The sequence below is a fragment of the Xenopus laevis genome, chromosome 4S, assembly GCF_017654675.1.
Source record: "Xenopus laevis strain J_2021 chromosome 4S, Xenopus_laevis_v10.1, whole genome shotgun sequence".
Lineage (NCBI taxonomy): Eukaryota > Metazoa > Chordata > Amphibia > Anura > Pipidae > Xenopus > Xenopus laevis.
The window spans coordinates 124,480,804-124,499,364 of record NC_054378.1 but is presented as its reverse complement, the minus strand read 5'-3'; the positions used below and the strand labels follow the sequence as shown (position 1 = coordinate 124,499,364).

The window sequence follows — 18,561 nt, the reverse complement described above, 5'->3', positions numbered from 1 at the left end:
CCACTCTCCAGCAAAACCCAAGTACTCGGCATATCCAGCCTGCGGCCCTCCGGTTGTTGTTCGGCCACTCTCGGCCCATTGGGATTGTGAGAGTTGCAGTTCAGTAAAGACTTGCTGCACAGTCGCTCAGCCCCTCCCCCACAGGGGTCCCTCTCTGTCCGACACGAGCGGCCCTGCTCCCTCCCCCGGGCTCTCACTTCCTCCCTAGTCACTCACTGGCGGAAACAGAAACTGCCCGACCCCGTTTCCCGGCTCCAAAGTTGGACGATCTTATTGATCAGCAGGAGCGGGGGTGAAACATGTTTCTCGGAGCCGACTCCTTCCCTGTCCCTTCTCCTTCCGTCCGCTTGTGTCTGACCTCTGACCCCTCCCAGCCGAGCCTCCCTAATCCCCGAGTAGCCGAGCTTGTTACTCTGTAGCGGAAACATGACTTTCTTCTTACATTGTAGCGGAAAGAATGTCGGAGAGAGCCGAGGATGACGTCACAGGGGAGCAGCGCAGAGCGGCGGTCAGGCAACAACAGCGGCGGCAGCAGCAGGGAGAGAGCTCGATGGCGGCCGGAGGGGATCGCACGTCCCTGCCCAGTCCCGGGGCCATGCTGGGGCAGCCGTGGGCTCACTGGGTCGACACTGTGAAATTACACGGGCTGGAAGGTGAGCACATCCCCCTCCCTGACTTGTCCTGTGTCAGTGATGATTGGCTTCTCTGCTGGCGCTGCACTGATAACCGCTCTGTTCCTGCTCATGTTTTGCAGAACTGGAGGAAAGTTGGAAGGAGTGCGACAAAAAACGGGAAGCCATGCGACTGAGCAGAGAAGGTGAGTGACATCTGATTCCTATGGATGGACTTCATGTAACATGTTACTTTGCTGGGAGCTCCATGCACTTTACTTTGTTTGACTGTCAGACAGGGGCCCCATGCACTTTGCAGCAGGGATGTTTGACTGTCAGACAGGGGGCCGCATGCACTTTGCAGCAGGGTTGTTTGACTGTCAGACAGGGGCCCCATGCACTTTGCAGCAGGGTTGTTTGACAGTCAGACAGGGGGCCGCATGCACTTTGCAGCAGGGATGTTTGACAGTCAGACAGGGGGGCGCATGCACTTTGCAGCAGGGATGTTTGACAGACAGGGGGCCGCATGCACTTTGCAGCAGGGATGTTTGACTGTCAGACAGGGGGCCGCATGCACTTTGCAGCAGGGATGTTTGACTGTCAGACAGGGGGCCCCATGCACTTTTTTTTTTTTTATAAATTATTTTATTTTTTATTGAAATTTTTGTTTTTCACCCAGTAAATTAAAAGACAAAAAAAGATAAACATTGCAAGAATACATTTACAAACTATTGCATGTATCAAGGACATTGTATCCTGTATGTATCACATTTAAGGCATGAACATGTTTTCCAGATACAATAGCATTGTTAAACTTGTGCCCCATTCTCAGAGTGTATGTCCTACCTGATACCATCTGCCGCATTCACTTTACTTTACAGCAGGGATGTGTGACTGTCAGACAGGGGGCTCCATGCACTTTGCAGGGGGAGGGAGTGGGTTTAGAGGAGGTATCTCTGACCTCTGCACTGGAGCTACTGCTTTCCTCCCCAGTGCATCAGTCTCACCAGACAATGTTTGAATGGAAATCTCTGTGATCTGGAGTGCTTGACCCTTAGTAATTGGTAATTAAAGGCAAATTTAAATTTATAGCTTTCCAATGCACTGCACAAGGAATGCCCAAAGACCACTCATAGCACCTAACTTGACAGCAACCCCATCACTGGGACCAAAGTGCCAGGGGACGGCAGTAAGTTAAATATAGCCCAAATTATAATTGGTCAGTATCTTGTATTGTATACATTGTGTATATCCAGAGCCCTCTCAGTAGCTGGGTGCATACAGGTAAACATAAATAATGTCCTTGGGAAACCCATTACTGTTTTACTATTTACTTCCTGTTCTGTTGAGCAGAAAGCTTCTCATGGCCTTCTTAAGGCTAAGGCAATACTATAGGGCACACTCTGGCTTTTTCTCAGTTAAAAAATGTGTTACATTGAAAGTGATCAGTGAGTTTTCAGTTGCATGCGTTTAGTCCCTATAACCCCAAACTAACTTCCAGCTTGGCCTTCTCAGGGGAGAGTTGTGTTTGTTTCACAGTTTCTAATTTCCTATGTGTTCTTGCTACTGAACATTGTACTTTCTCTGACATTTGCATTTGTGCAGTTTCAGAACAGCTGAAAGTTATAGTATCACTATTTATATTTCCTCTAGCAGCTTAGCAAAAGGCATTATTGATGCTTCTCGTATTGGAATGATTGACAAAAATTGTCCCTTATTGGCGATAGTGTTTAATGTTTCACCTTTAACTACAAACGTACAGTCCTCCTTGTGGATTTCCACAGAAAGCGCAATTCTCAGGAACAGATCGTGTCCCAAGTCCAAATAAGAAATGTTTTAATTACTCGTCGTATTGTTCTCCAAACCGCACTTTTTATAACAAGCACTTGTACCACAAACGTGACTCATGCGACTGATGTGCTTGGGAAACATTTCAAATACTGAAAGAATAGAAACTAGGAGTTGGCAGACACTTTCCTTGTGTTACTTATAAAATATTAAGTCTACACATTCATCTCCAAAGTGAAAATGTAGATATATTTTCACTTTGGAGGGGATGTCTATATACAGTACTTGCTATCCCTGAGAAAATTCAAATGTGTTGTGTGTGTGTGTATGTGTGTATATATATATATATATCAAAACAGGGGGGTTGTGGGAGCACTCTAAAGGCTTTAAAGTATATATAAGTATAATAAATGCTATTGCATATGTACCCAAAACAGGGGTTATTTTGTTACAAAGTTATGATCATAAAATTGATAAGCCACCATACCACGTCAAGGTAAACCCCGAATGGCGGTCCCTAACTTGTTTTATATTTTATGTGCATTTTAGCATTACCTGTATATCAATGTCCGTTGAACGCTGTTTTTTCACTATATATATATATATATAATCTCCAGTAAAGATTAATTCTAAAGTTATGGTATCCATTATGGGAAGGCCACCTCCCATAGATTTCATTATAATCAAATAATTCAGTTTTTTAAAAATGTAAAAATAAAACAATAGCTTGTGCTTGATCCCAACTGAGATATAATTAATCCTTATTGGAAGCAAAACCAGCCTATTGGGTTTATTTAATGTTTACATTATATTTAAGGTATGAAGATCCAAGTTACAGAAAGATCCGTTATCTGGACCCCCAGGTCCCAAGCATTCTGGATAATAGGTCCCATACCTGTATCTTAGTTTGAATCATGCACAAGGTACTGTTTCATTATTACAGAGAAAAAGGAAATAATTTTTTAAACTCTGTATTATTTGGATAAAATGGAGTCTATGGTAGACGCCCTTTCTGTAATTCAGGTCAGAACGTTTTGGATAATGAGTTGCAGATTAACAGACCCCATACCTGTAAAAGTTTTGGTTCCCTTGTTCCTCAATGGTAATACAGCAATTGTTTTTTATTTGGCCTCTGTAGTACTGTATGTGTGATAGAAGAAGGGTTTATAGTCTGGTCTATTTGCTGGATACTGTCGCAGAGACTGCGCTCTTATACCTCACAGGTCTTGAAGTTCGATATACAGGTATGGTATCTGTTATCCAGAAACCGGCTGTCCAGAAAGCTCTGAATTATAGAAAAGCCATCTCCCATAGACCCCATTTTAATAAAATAATATTTTTTTTTATAAATGATTTCCTTTTTTTCTGTAGTAATAAAGCAGTAACTTGTACTTGATCCCAACTAAGAGATAAACTGTATTCTTAATGGATACAGAACAATCCTATTGGGTTTCAGCAATGTTTTAATGATCCCTTAGTAAACTTCAAGTATGGAGACACAAACTATAGAAAGATCCCTTATCCGGTAGACTCCAGGTCCCACATCTCTGCACCTCACTATCAGGGGCGTATCTGCAGAGAAAGCAGACCCTGCAGGGGGGCCAAGGAGGTATAGGGGGCCCAGTCGGCCCTAATTAAATTGGTAAAACAGGCAACCTCTGCATATTTGGGGGGCCTTAAAATTGATTTGCTGTGGGGCCCAACAACATTGAGTTTGTTAATTCTCACCATGGTAGGTAGGTATGTTACCTTGTTTAAACTGTGAGCAACAGTATCTCTTAGTCTGCACTCGGTAATTTTGCTTCAAATTTATATCTTTATTCAATTTGAGGTCACCCAGTTCATTCAATATTCAGTTGTTAAGACATAATTAAATGCATATTTACAATGGTCAATGAATTAAATTACCTACTAAATTTGCTCATAAATTATTACTAATAAGTTAAAAAGCGAGTATGTTCTTATACAAAATCACTTGACAATTCATTGGCTTATAATTAGAAGTTCATCATCAAATTCCTATGAAATCAGATACACCTAAAGTTCATTAGCAATTCATCTGTTAAATGGATCCGTTGTATGGAGTCCCATGAAAGTTCATTGTCCAGTCCAAGTGAAATCTGTTAAAAAGCATATAGAAGTATAGTGGCCCAATCTGTATCCGCTGCGTTTAAGAAAACACTCCGTTGTGGTAATGTGTAGTTTAAACACTAACGCTCATATATTTATGTCCAATTACTGCCATTACTGCCATTTTTTTTAAAGGCAGAAACAGTGTGTGCGGCAGTTCTATTAAAGGATCCAGATCGTTTGTGTGAGAGCGATAATCACGTGTTGATTTGGGAAGCAAAAGGCAGTTGTAATATGTGTAGTCTTTAGGGATGCACAGAATCCAGGATTTGGTTCGGGTTTCGGGCAGGATTCAGATTCGTCCGAATCCTTCTGCCCGGCCAAACCCTAATTTGCATATGCAAATTAGAGGCGGGGAGGGAATTTGCATGACTTTTTATCACAAAACAAGGAAGTAAAAAATGTTTTCCCCTTCCCGCCCCTAATTTGCATATGCAAATTAGGGTTCGGTATTCGGCAAAATCTTTCGCAAAGGATTCGGAGGTTCGGCCGATTCCAAAATAGTGCATCCTTAGGTACTGCTCAAATCTCTCACACTGGCGCTTCTGCGGTTACGCATCTCCCATAATTGGCCTTTGACTTCATTATGCCCTGGTGCAGCCGAATCTGGTGAAACGCGTGTTGGCGTTATGGCAGATGCGTAACCGCAGAACTGCCACTGTGAGAGATTTGAGCAAAACCTAAGGATGCGGTAAAGTATGGTGGAAAAATCCTAAAGGAGGTAAGTGCAGTGTCTGTGTGCAAATGCAGGGGGGGGCCGGGACTGCTTTCACAAGCCCCCCTCCCGGAGCACGTCTGGGTCGGCGCAGGCCCATGAGACCTCCTGACCTCCAGCCCCCTGCCTGCCTCCGTGAATGTGCCGTGTGCCCACAGAAGACGGGCATGCATACGAAGAAGACACAACGTTAATGCACGTGAAGAAGATGCTCCACAGCAAATGTTTTCTGTGGGAGCAGGTCTGGGCCGGCGGGGGCCCATAAGGGGCGGGCCCATCAGGTTTTTTCCCGGTGTCCCACCAGCCCAGTCCAACCCTGTGCAAATCTATGCCGGATTGATAAGCCTGGTACAAGACTACACATATTAGAAAACTGCCTTTTGCTTGATTATCGCTCTCACACAAACTAGCCGGATCCTTAATGGAACTGCTGAAAATGCTGTTTCTGCCTTGGCAAAAAAACCCAGCAGTAATTAGACATAAAAATATGAGGGTTAATGTTTAAATCTTACCACAACTGATTCCCACTCCCAATTTAATATTGATTGATATATTAGTGTGACGTGGGTGTTTTCTTAAACAATATAACCTCTTTATGCTTTTTAACAGATTTCATTTGGACTGGTCAATGAACTTTCATGGGACTGCATACAACAGATGCATTTAACTGATGAATTGCTAATGAACTTTAGATGTCTCTGATACCAACTTAATTTCATATGAATGAGATGATGAACTTCTAATTATAAGCTGATGAATTGTCAAGTGATTTTGTATAAAAACTTGTGCACTTTTTAACTTATTAGAAATAATTTATGGGCAAATTTAGTAGGTAATTTAATTAATTGATCATGGTAAATATGCATTAATTCTTAAAGGAGAAGGAAAGGTTAAAACTAAGTAAGCCTTATCAGAAAGGTCCATCTAAATATACCAGTAAACCCCCAAAGTAGTGCTGCTCTGAGTCCCCTTTCAAAAGAAACACCACATTTCTTTCCTTCTTTTGTGTACTCATGGGCTTCTGTATCAGACTTCCTGTTTTCAGCTTAAACCTCATTGCCCTGGGCAAGAGCATGCTCAGTTTGCGCCTCTTCCTCCCCCCTCCCTTCTCTGCTGTAATCTGAGCCCAGAGCAGGGAGAGACTCAGGCAGGAAGTGATGTCACACCATGTTAATACTGCAGCTCCTATCCTAAACAAACAGAGAGTTTCTAGAGCTTTTTACTCAGGTATGGTAAAACATTCTACAGAATAAATATTACATTCTATCTTGCACTATTGCAGCTAATCTATTGGCAATAAAATGCCTCCGTAGCTTTCCTTCTCCTTTAACAATTGAATATTGAATGAACCGGGTGACTTCAAATTAATATTTGAAGCAAAATCACTGAGTGCAGACTAGAGATAGTGTCGCTCACAGTTTAAATTTGACAGTTGTCATCTCCTGCACCAGCCGATAATGTGGGTAGTGTAAATCTTTGAATACATTTAGTAGAGTGCTCCGCCATTTGTTTCAATTTAAATGTTACCTTGTTACATGGGGGTTCATTAGCCCTGTGTTACTGTAGGTCTCCGTAAGATTGAGCAGATGGAACAACAAGCAATGGAACAATCCAATAAAATTAAATAAATTATCATTTATATACCTGCCGCAATATGAGATTATTCTTCTGAAGAGTCTTCCAGCTTTCATGTAACAGACTTCTTATGCCATTATATAGACCAATGTATATGGAGATATCTCACTTCTATATTCCTTGCATTCAAGTAACATTCAGTAGTAATGTTTGTGACTGATACAGAACATCTCAAGCCTTCTGCAGCTCCCTTTGCTCATCACATTTCGTACCTGCTCTTAGCCCAGTAGCTTTACTTGGTCTGACCTGAAAGGACAAGGAAAGTTAAACTAAAGAAGTAGACTAGACATTGTGTACATTATGTTTTGTGCTTCTGTACCAGCCCCAGACAACCAAAGCCATTTAGCAGTAAAGATCTGTGTCTCTAAAGATGCCCCAGTAGCTCCCCATCTTCTTTTCTGCTGATTCACTGCACATGCTCTGTGCTGCTGTCACTTACTGAGCTTAGGGAGCCACTCACAATATACAGTACACATAGAATAGAAATGTCACAATATAAGACTGATTAGTAATTAATACACATAATTACTACATGGCAGCACAGAAACCAGTGCAATTAGCATCAGAATTTAATAATCAGCAAACCTGTAGCATCAGCTTATATTACAGCCAGGGAAGCTCATTTTCTGCTGGATAATTAGTGACGAGCCCTAAGCTTAGCTTCTCAACAGCCAATCAGAGCCCACTGAGCATGTGAGTGTCACAGACACTTTCCAAGATGGTGACCCCCTGTGACAAGTTTGAAGTCCTGGATCATTGCTGCTATTGACAAGCTCAAACTTTAGCCTCGTGCAATAAGTTCACTATATAAAATAGGGCATTTTTAGCCCTACCAATTTTTAGGGTTTAGTTCTCCTTTAATGGGATCCCTTACTATGACTTGTATGAATGTACAATGCTACAGAGCGGATTTTGCAGTGTTTGAGTAAGAGAAACCTAGAGGAAACCACCACATTGATTATGCAATGCTATACAGGGCATTGTGTTTCCAATGAAACCATCACATCGATTTGCTTTTCATCATGACGCCTGTTTCCCAGAACGTCACCTTAAAGGACCAATAAAAAAAAAAAAAAAGGAAAGAAAGAAAAGGATTCATTGACATGATGCAATATTTATTTCTGTTGTGTAAAAAAGTAAAGATCCTTTTTAAATGGTAAATACAGCCCTGTGTTCAGGTAGAAAATCTCTTTCCTAGGTAGTATTTCAGTGTGTATCGGCATGAGAACCTTTCCATACACATTCATGTTGCTACATTATTTTTAAAGGGGAACTATCGCAAAAATGAATATTTAATATAAACTTTCTCATACTGAAGAGTCTTTCTAAATAAAATTCTGCATTGTTTCTGAAATAATAGAGTTTATATTCACTAGCCCTCTCTCAGCATCATCTTCTCTTGATTCTGTCTTCATGCAGCAGTTGGGTGTCGGATGAATGATCCAATATATCTTATAGGGGGGGGCTTCCTTTTGCCTAGACCTAGAAGATGTATTAGAGGTCACTCTATTAAACTCACCAGACATTATAACTGTCAATGAATATCTGACACCCAACTGCTGCATGAAGAGAGAATGAAGAGAAACAGATGCTGAGAGAGGAATAGTAAAGATAAACTTATTATCTTCTATTACTTCTAAACTTCTATTTCAGAAACGGTACGGAATTTTTAATTGATTGTATTTGGAAAGTTTCTCATTTCAGTGTGCTGAATCTAATATAAAATTTACATTTTCGCGATAGTTCCCCTTTAGCATTCAGACTCCCACTTTGGTGTAGATTTTATGTTTTAATATCCCCCTGTGGTGTATTAGTGATGCTGTTGCGCAGCTATAACAGAGACGGTTACATTACAGACAGGGGGCAGATTTATCAAATCGAATGAAAAAAAATATAAATTGTTTTTTTGTGCTCAGACTAGGGAATAGTCCATATTCAATTAGAATTTGAAAAACATTTGAAAATTCAAATATTGAAATTTATCATGTACTGTCTCTAAAAAATTGACTTTTACCATTCCGCCATCTAAAACCTGCCAAATTGCTGTTTTAGCCTATAGGGGAACCTCCTAGAACCTATTTGAAGTCAATTGGTGGACTTTGAAAAATCACTTTGAATCGAATTCGATCGAATGCGCTATTCCTTCGATTCGTACGATTCAAATTTGGCCGAAGTCGGACCTATTCGATCGAAAACGGACCTATTTGACCAAAAAAAACTTCGACTTAATTTTGGTTGGTCTTTTTGAATTCGAATTTCGAAGTTTTTTTCAATTCGAAATTTGACCCTTGATAAATATGCCCCTAGTAGTTTGGGTTTTGCCCTTAGGTGAATTTTTGTCCTCACCAATGAAATTATGATTGGTGCTGGTTCATGTTAAGATCTTGGCTCCCTCTTTTATTGAGGGACTACAGGTTTTCGTTGTTTCTTTCTCTGTAGCCTAGGCAGATTTTCATTAAGGCTTGCGGAGGCTAAAATTAAATTTTAATGTTCGTGTCTATGGGGTTTCAGTCTGGCAACTTAGTGATCCAGGAACATATGAACTGTTACATTTTGCTGCATTTAGTTAATACAATTAATTAAAACATTTCTTCACAGTATATGAGGAATATTAACAACTATTGTATCAATTCAGTTCACCTTCCTCTGGACCAGGTAACCGATCAGTTTGGCAACTTTCACTTACGCACAAATGTTTTGTTGATGGCGAATGTTTTCTCCGCCTCATCTACTATTATATTGTAACTGCCGTAAAAAGGCTGCTAGTGTTTTTGTGCGTTACACTTTCTATACATAAGATTTCCCACAAACGACAGTTAAATAGTGATGGGTGAATTTAATTGCCAGACATGGATTAACAGCCAATTTTCGCGTTTCGCCTCCCGCGAATGATTTTGCAAAACTGCGGTGAAAATTTGCCAGCGAAAAATTTGCAGCAACAAAAAAAATAATTGTTGTGCTCATAAAAATTGATGCTCATAAAAATCATTTGGACACCCATTGACTTTGATGCATTTGGACAAAATAGTTGTGCGGTATAAAAATTGTCGCTTTCGTCAATATTATTTTGACGCTCATTGACTTCAATGTGTTTTGCAAATTTTTGGGCAAAGCGAAATGGGACAGATGCCCATCACTACAGTTAACATATCCCTAGTGTTTTATGTGAAAGTAGACCAATAAACATGCTTTAATGTGTTTCACATATTTTTCGCCGTTTTGTTTCGCCATTTCGCAATTTTTCGGTGAAACAGGGCAGATTCGCCCATCACTGCAGTTAACATATCCCTTGTGTTTTATTTAGTAGAACAATAGACATGCTTTAATGTTAAACAAGCCAATCATTAGCCCTGATTTCCAGTAATGTGAATGAACTGAACGTTTTTTTATAATTTTGATATAATAATAATAATAATAATAATAATAATAAAAGAGTGCTATGAATTTTATTTTCTAAGTAGTCTGGGCTTTGTTCATTTCAAGAGAGGGAAATCTGATACTTCTAGTGGAGGAGTTTACTATAGCTAGGCATTCTGGGTAGAATACTCAAGGCAGTGTTACAATCTGAGCATGCTCCTGAATTTTGCATATTATAGTCTCTGTTATAGTCTCAGTATGGCCTCCCTCAGTGAAAGAACCCATCTGACAGTAAAGTAAGGGATTTTTTAAAACCTGCAGTTTTTTTCCCCAAAAACTAAATATGTAGTTTGATTGAACATGTTTATCTTGTACTGGTCAGATTGTTAATGTGTGTTTGATTTTGGCTGCTCATTAAAGTGGACCTGTCACCCAGACACAAAAATCTGTATAATAAAAGTCCTTTTCAAATTAAACATGAAATCCAATTTCTATTTTTTATTAAAGCATTCATAGCGGTTGTAAGCTCATTTAAAAATCTCAGCTGTCAATCAAATATTGTCTGCCCCTCCTCTATGCCCTGGGCATAGAGGCGGGGCAGACAATTACTTTCACTTTCCATTCAGCACTTCCTAGATGTCACTGCTCTCCCCACGTTCCCCCCTGTCTCTTCACCATTTAATTGTGTAGCCAGGGCATGGGGATGGACATCGGGTCCCCCATTCTGGTGCACAAACAAGATTCTGAGATGATACAAGACTTGCCTTAATAACCGTGTCCACAAAATGGCTCCTGCCTGCTTGCTATAATTACGAGTTCCCAGACTGAAGGAAACAAGATTTAAATAATTTATATAGTGTAATGAAAGTTCATTTTGCTTTACTAATGTGATAAAATAGGATTATGAATAATTTGTTTGGGTGACGGGTCCCCTTTAACCATGCAACATGTGGGCCTATCAGTAAGTAGTGCTTGTCAGACCATGTATGGGACATATTTCAGATTGTAGTGCATTTTTAGACAAAAATCCCCCCTGTGAATTACAACTTTTGCCAATGCTTAAAATATGGGACTTAATCAGCTGTTTCCCCGACCGTTGAAAATCACAGGTGAAGAAACTGTTGATAAGAATTAGCCTCCCCAAACAAAAAAAATCACCCTCCGCCTATGCTCTGTAGCACATTGAGACCTCCGTTGAGTCGAGGCAGCACAGCAGTGTTTTTATAACTTGGGTGCAGAGGGATGTTGGGGCCCCTGGAATGTTGCTTTCTGTGTCCCTGAAAGTCTCAGAGTAACAAGTTGCATTATCCTATCCTATTTGTCTCCTTTCCAGTTGGCAAGTCTTAGACTGGGTGCTCCACATGAATGCTTACTAAATCTTACTTTTTCTGTTAAAGGGCACCTATCACAGCCAAAACCAAACACATATTAACAATCTGACCAGTACAAGATAAACACGTTTAATCAAACTACATATATCGTTTTTCAAAAAAACTGCAGGTTTTAAAAAAATCCCTTATTTTGTCAAATGGGTTCTTTCACTGAGGGAGGCCATACTGAGACTATAACAGAGACTCTAATATGCAAATTTCAGGAGCATGCTCAGATTGTAAAACTGCTTTGAGTATTCTACCCAGAATGCCTTGTTTTAGTAAACTCCTCCACTAGAAGTATCAGGATATTTCCCTCTTGTCCCCTGCTGGTGATGTCATTATGCAAATGAAGGGCACACACTAACTTCCAGCAGGTGGCAGCACTACTGAACAGCAGCTAACACACAGGTTTGGCTGATTTGAAAATAGCTTAGAAGGGTTGATAAGCAACAAGGAATTTCAACTGAGCATGTGCGAGATTTCAGAGCTACAGTTGGCTGGGAAGATATAGGTAGGAGGAGCCAGTGAAATCCAAGATGGCTGCCTCAGCTAGAACTGCAGGGGAGATAGGGGAGATCTTGCAGAAGGAATAGTGAGCTGATCATTTACATTATACAAACAATTCTAACTGTTTTAAAAATCAGATTTCTTGAACTTTCACATAGTGTATTTACTTAGAAAATGATTTTGGTCATGATTGGTGCCCTTTAAGGCTATTGTGGTCTATTAATTTCCCCCATTTATTTCCAGTACTCATAAGGAAACAGACCTTTTTAATAAGAAAAAAAAACAATTGGGTCCATTAAAACCTTTAGAGGCAGATTTATCAAAATGTAAGTTTAGATTTTAATCAATAAAAACTCAAGTTATAGTCGTTCCCATAGGATTTTTGGAAGTGTATTTATCAATAGTTACGTTCTAACTTTCACAAATTGATAAATATGCTTCCAGAAATCCCACGGGAATGAATAGAATGCGGGAGAGTGTTTATTTATTAAAATCTAAACTCACAGTTTGATAAATCTGCCCCATAAATTATATTATGAACACAATGCTTAAGTAATAACACTAAAGGGCAGATTTATTAAGGTTCGAATGGTAAATTAGAATTTTCAAATTTTCTTTGGGTTAAAACTCACAAATTTGAATTTAATAGTACCAACTCGAATGTAAATTCAAATGTGAGATTTATCACAGGCCGACCATATTCTAATTCGAATATTCACCACCTCATTTACAAGTCAATTGCAGAGGTCCGTTGAACCATTTGAATTGCCTTCCTGACATTCAAGTTTTGTTTTTGTTTTTGGAAGTAAACTTGATTCGATTTCGGGACTATTTTGATTGATTTCAATCGAATGTGGGACTATTCGATCGAATATTAGACGTTCAAGTTTTTTCCTAAATAACTTCCCTTTCGAGTTGTGAATACATTCGAAGTACAACAAATTCACACAAATTTGAAATTTGACTGATGCTAAATAACCCCCTAAGAAAATTCTGCTTGCAGATGGAGATAATGTGTCTTGTAGTCTTTCTCTCTGAAAATTCTAGGATGTGTGATGTTTACTTTCTATATTGGGGCATTTTTGCAAAAGTCTTGTATGTGCATTATTTAGGGAAGGATTGGGAAGGAATAAGTAGTACAGGTATAGGATCCATTATCTAGAAAGCCCCGAATTAAAGGAAGATCATCTCCCATAGATTGCATTTTAACCAAAGCATTCTAATTTTTAGAAATTATTTCCTTTATCTCTGTAATAATAAAACAGCCCCATGCTGGTTAGTTCCGTTACTAACCCTAGCAAAAATATGAGTCCTACTAAAACCAGTCTATGTTAGAAAACACAGATTATGGAGATCCAAATTACAGAAAGACCCAGAAAGCCTGAGTATTCTGAATAACATGTCCCATACCTGTAAGATTTATTCAAAAGTGACCTGAATTGATCATCTTTGAGAGTATCACCTGTATTGTTGCTCTTAAAGGAGAACTAAACCCTAAAAATTAATATTGGTAAAAATGGTACATTTTTTATAGTGAACTTATTGCACGAGGCTAAAGTTTGAGCTTGTCAATAGCAGCAATGATCCAGGACTTCAAACTTGTCACAGGGGGTCACCATCTTGGAAAGTGTCTGTGACACTCACATGCTCAGTGGGCTCTGATTGGCTGTTGAGAAGCTAAGCTTAGGGCTCGTCACTAATTATCCAGCAGAAAATGAGCTTCCCTGGCTGTAATATAAGCTGATGCTACAGGTTTGCTGATTATTAAATTCTGATGCTAATTGCACTGGTTTCTGTGCTGCCATGTAGTAATTATGTGTATTAATTACTAATCAGCCTTATATTGTGACATTTCTATTCTATGTGTACTGTATATTGTGAGTGGCTCCCTAAGCTCAGTAAGTGACAGCAGCACAGAGCATGTGCAGTGAATCAGCAGAAAAGAAGATGGGGAGCTACTGGGGCATCTTTGGAGACACAGATCTTTACTGCTAAAGGGCTGTGGTTGCCTTGGGCTGGTACAGAAGCACAAAACATCATGTACAATATTTCTAGCTACTTTTTTAGTTTAACTTTAAATGTGGAAATAAAACAGTGTTGAGCAAATGGCCAACACTTCTCCGTGGGTGTGTATATATTTTGTGCAGGGCATTTTCTCACACACACACAATGCAAAGCAATAGACGTTACATATGGCTTATGATATCATTACACTTTATTTTTCACCTTGCGACAGAGTCTGGCTTGTGTTGTACAGAGCTCCAGCTAAATGTTTCTTTATCTCGCTCTTTTTTTTCGCTGGCTCTCAAATCTGCCATTGTAGCCCCCCAGCATATTGTCAGAATCTTTATTCCTTCTTCATTGTGAAAGCTTTGCTGTGTTATACGACACTGTCTCATACAATTATTGCCCAGTGGCCTGATGACTTACATTTACATTGCCTTCTATTATTGCCATGGTAAAGTTGCTTTAGGTCCTGTATTGATGTGAATTTTGAGTTCTTATTTAAATACTGATAAACAAAGGAGCTTCTTGTCAATTCTATAGCGTTTAACACTAACTACGTTTCTGGTTTATTCAATGCTCCAAGGCTAGTGTATTTGGCATTAGTACCAGACCCAGTTAACACTAATATCTTCATATTACTAACCCCTCTCTAATCTAATGGAAATTCTTGATAGCAAAGAAAATAAACCACAGAGAGTTAACATGTTGCAGGATGTGTGAATGTGGCTGAAAGGGGTAGTACACCTTTAAGTTCACTTTTAGAGGCACATTTATCAAAGGTCGAATTTCAATTTCATGCGAGTTTTTAAAAAGCTCCCATAAACTCGAAATTTATTAAAAAACAAAATTGTTAAACTCCGGTGAATAGGATCAACCCGGAAACTTGAATCAAATTTGATTCAAGTTTTAAAAACTTGATTCGAGTCTTCGAAAAAAAAAAACTCGAATGTCAGGAAGGCGGCAAACAACTCCAAATTGATCCCTGGACGTCTCCCGTTGGCTTAAACAGCAATGGTTTTAGGTGGCAAATAGTCAAATTCGAGTATGATAATTCTCAAAAATCGAATTCAAAATTTTTAAAAAACTTGAATAGAATTTGAATAACTCCCTAGTCAAATTTGACAGTTTTGACCATAAAAAAATTTGAATTGGAATTTTCAACCCACGATAAATCTGCCCCTTTGTGTATTATACAAAAAAATGGCTAGTTCTAAGCAGCTTCTCAGCTGGTCTTCATTATTGTTTTTTTTTTTAAATATAGTTTTAAATTATTTGCCTTCTTCTGACTCTTTCCAGATTTCAAATGGAGGTCCCTGACCCCATCTGAGAAACAAATACTCTGTAATGTTAATGCTACTTTTTATTACTTATCTGTGTATTTAGGAAGTCTCCTGTCCTTAATCCAGTCTCTTATTTAAATCATTGCATAGTTGCTGGGGAAATTTGTACCCTGGTAACCACATTGCTGAAACTTGAGAGCTGCTGAATAAAGATCTAAATAACTTAAAAAAACCATAAACAATAAACCATGAACACCAATTGTCAGAATATCCTTCTCTACGTCGTATTTAAGAAGGAGCAGAGCAAATATTTGTGGCATAAGAAAAGCTGTGCACATGCAGCAGGGTATTATTGCTGGAGCGATTGAGTCCTCTGTTAACAGAGCTTTACCCTTTTGTAGGTAGACTTAATATGCCGAGGGCCTGATTCTCGTGGGCGTGCTAATGCCTACATACTCCCATCCCCCATCCTGTGTGTGTATTTGGCACACGTGGCTTTAGAGCTGACAGATGATTCTGCCCTTATAGAATGATTCTCTTTTACACAAAAGGCATTATTAAAGGCTGGGCAGTATATTCCCTCTCTCTCATATGAATAGTACCTTATTACTCTTCTTTTGTTCTGTGGCTTCCTGTATCCACGCTGTCGGGGGCTGCTGGGAGTTGTAGTTTTCCCAAATAAAATCTGTATCTGTGATGCACATCCTGTATCCCTCCTCTTGAGGTTTGCAAAGTGAGAGGAACCATAATGGTAGCCCGTGCATTGAGGAGAGCAAGCAAGCCATTTGTACGGGTTCATCGTTTCTGCAGAAAAATTTTACCCTTTGGTTTATTTTCCAGTTGTTGTCTAAATTGGTGGTCTTTAATTTTGCTTTGTTCATAAACACAACTACTTTTAGCTCTGGCCTTACCCTGCCCAACATTGGCATCCATGTATGGTAAAAAAAAATCAACATTCTCCCCAACCTACAGTTGTGTTCAGAATAATAGCAGTCCAACATCACTAACCTGATCAGTCACTGGTTTTGGTAGAAATTATATTTCTTTATGGCAAATAATTCACTAGTAGGTGTAGTAGAGTAATAGAAACCAACAGACCCAACGGTCATGTCATGCTGCTGATTCGGTGTCATTGAATCATTCATTGAGGCTTAAAGGGGAAGTAAAGTGTAAAATAGAATAAGGCTAGAAATGCGGTATTTTGTATACTAAACATGAACTTACTGCATCACAAGCCTAATCAAACAAAGGATTTATGCTTTCAAAGTTGGCTACAGGGGGGTTACCATCTTGTAACTTTGTTAAACATCTTTGCAAGACCGTGCACATGCTCAGTGTGGTCTGGGCTGCTTAGGGATCGTCATAAATTATGAAAACAGCACAAGTCAAATAATATCTGCCAGAAGCCGATACAGCAAGACTGCTAATCAGAATATACAGACTGTACTGGGTCCTGTGTTGTCATGTAATCTAATTTGAATTTTATAGTTTTTGTATTGTTTAATACAAACTTTCTCCAACTCTGCAGAACCAGTGGCTGCAGCAAAATAATCCTCCAAATAGAATCCCAGTTTATCTGTTTAAATCTGGCTCCATGATCTTTGTCCCTGCAGCTGGAGTTGGAAACAGTAAATGTAATGTAAAGGCAAAAATAAAATCCAATACAAATCTCTACACAGTCGCCGACTGCTCTACAGGGAAGCAAACAAAGCTTCTTGAGTTCTGCATGGCTGGGAAGTAAGGCGGGGGCTCCCCCTGCTGTTCATAAGTATGATTATTTCCCTGCAGAGCAGCTAGGGACCGTCTGACAATTCCTATCCACAGCAGTTAATGAAGGGAGAATTTCACTGCATACAGTCAGGTTTCTTATAAATACAGTACACATTTTTAATTAAAGTATATTGGAGATAGGTTTCTTTTTCATTAAAGAAAGTAAAAATGGGATTTTATTTTTTTGCCTTTGCATGCCCTTTTAATTCAAATAATAGCCAAAGATGGCAAAGACTCAGCCAATGATCAGCTTCAGGAAGATGAAAGAAGGAGTAAAGTTACCTGTGATACTGTTACAATTAGAAGGCGCCCATGTGTAGCTAAGCTATCGGCAAGAAGCCCCGCAAAGTCCCATTGCTGAAAAAAAGACACGTGCTGAAGAGCTTACAATTTGCTGGCTGACCTAAAGAGAAATGGTGCAACTTTTTGTGGACTGATGAAAGCAAGACTGTTCTTTTTGGGTCTAGGGGCCACAGACAGTTTGTAAGACAAGCCCCAAGCTCATGAGGCAAAAGCAAGAAATGCAGAAGAATTGTGGAATGTAACAGGTTGTTGGAAGTTGGTGGACTCCATGTAACACAGATGTGCAGCACAGGAACACTGATTATACAGCTCTATATTAGTTTAGTCATTCAAAGGAAATCAAAATCTTGAAACATGTTTGTTTATAGAGTGAATGAGTTTGTAAAGAAAACTGCATTTTTTTTTTTTTTGGAACAGCCTAATCTTCTCTTTTCTTCACTTTCTGTAAAGGAATAACACAAATCTGATTAATTTTTTTTCATGTTTTTGGAATAGAATGTGCCGTGTTCCCAATGGATTTGAGTGTATGGAAATGAAAGCTATTATAAAGAATTTGAGCATTATTCACTTTTTTTAAACAAACTGCTATTATTTGGAAACACAACTGTATGTCTGATCAGGGCTTTTTCAGCTTTCAAAATTCTGTTCAGCAAGGACCGCATTGTGCCTTGAGCAAAAAATAATAAAAAAAACACATATCACAGCATTTGCTTGTACAGGTATGGGACCTGTTATCCAGAATGCTCGGGACCTGGGGTTTTCTGGATAATGGATCTTTCCTTAATTTAGGTCTTCATGCCTTAAGTCTACTAGAAATTCATTTAAACATTAAATAAACCCAATAGGCTGGTTTTTCTTCCAATAAGGATTAATTATATGTTAGTTGGGATCAAGTACAAGCTATTGTTTAAATATTACAGAGAAAAAGGAAATCATTTTAAAAAAAATTGGATTATTTGGATAAAATCGAGTCTATGGGAGACAGCCATTCCGTAATTCGGAGCTTTCTGGATATCGGGTTTCCGGATAAGGGATCCTGTACTTAAATAAGAGCTTTAAACTTAGAGCCATTTAGATGTGTCCAA

The 18,561-nt window shown here is 39.1% G+C and overlaps 1 protein-coding gene across 2 annotated transcripts in view; it reads left to right on the top strand.

The window, feature by feature from the left end:
* atxn7.S (ataxin 7 S homeolog) overlaps nt 1-18,561 on the top strand; it is a 106,588-nt gene that overhangs the window by 35,195 nt on the left and 52,832 nt on the right. For both annotated transcript variants that reach the window (XM_018261498.2, XM_018261499.2), the window contains exons 2-3: nt 450-653; nt 755-817. In XM_018261498.2, the coding sequence (XP_018116987.1) occupies nt 450-653; nt 755-817 (267 nt within the window). The remainder of the gene's footprint in view (nt 1-449; nt 654-754; nt 818-18,561) is intronic.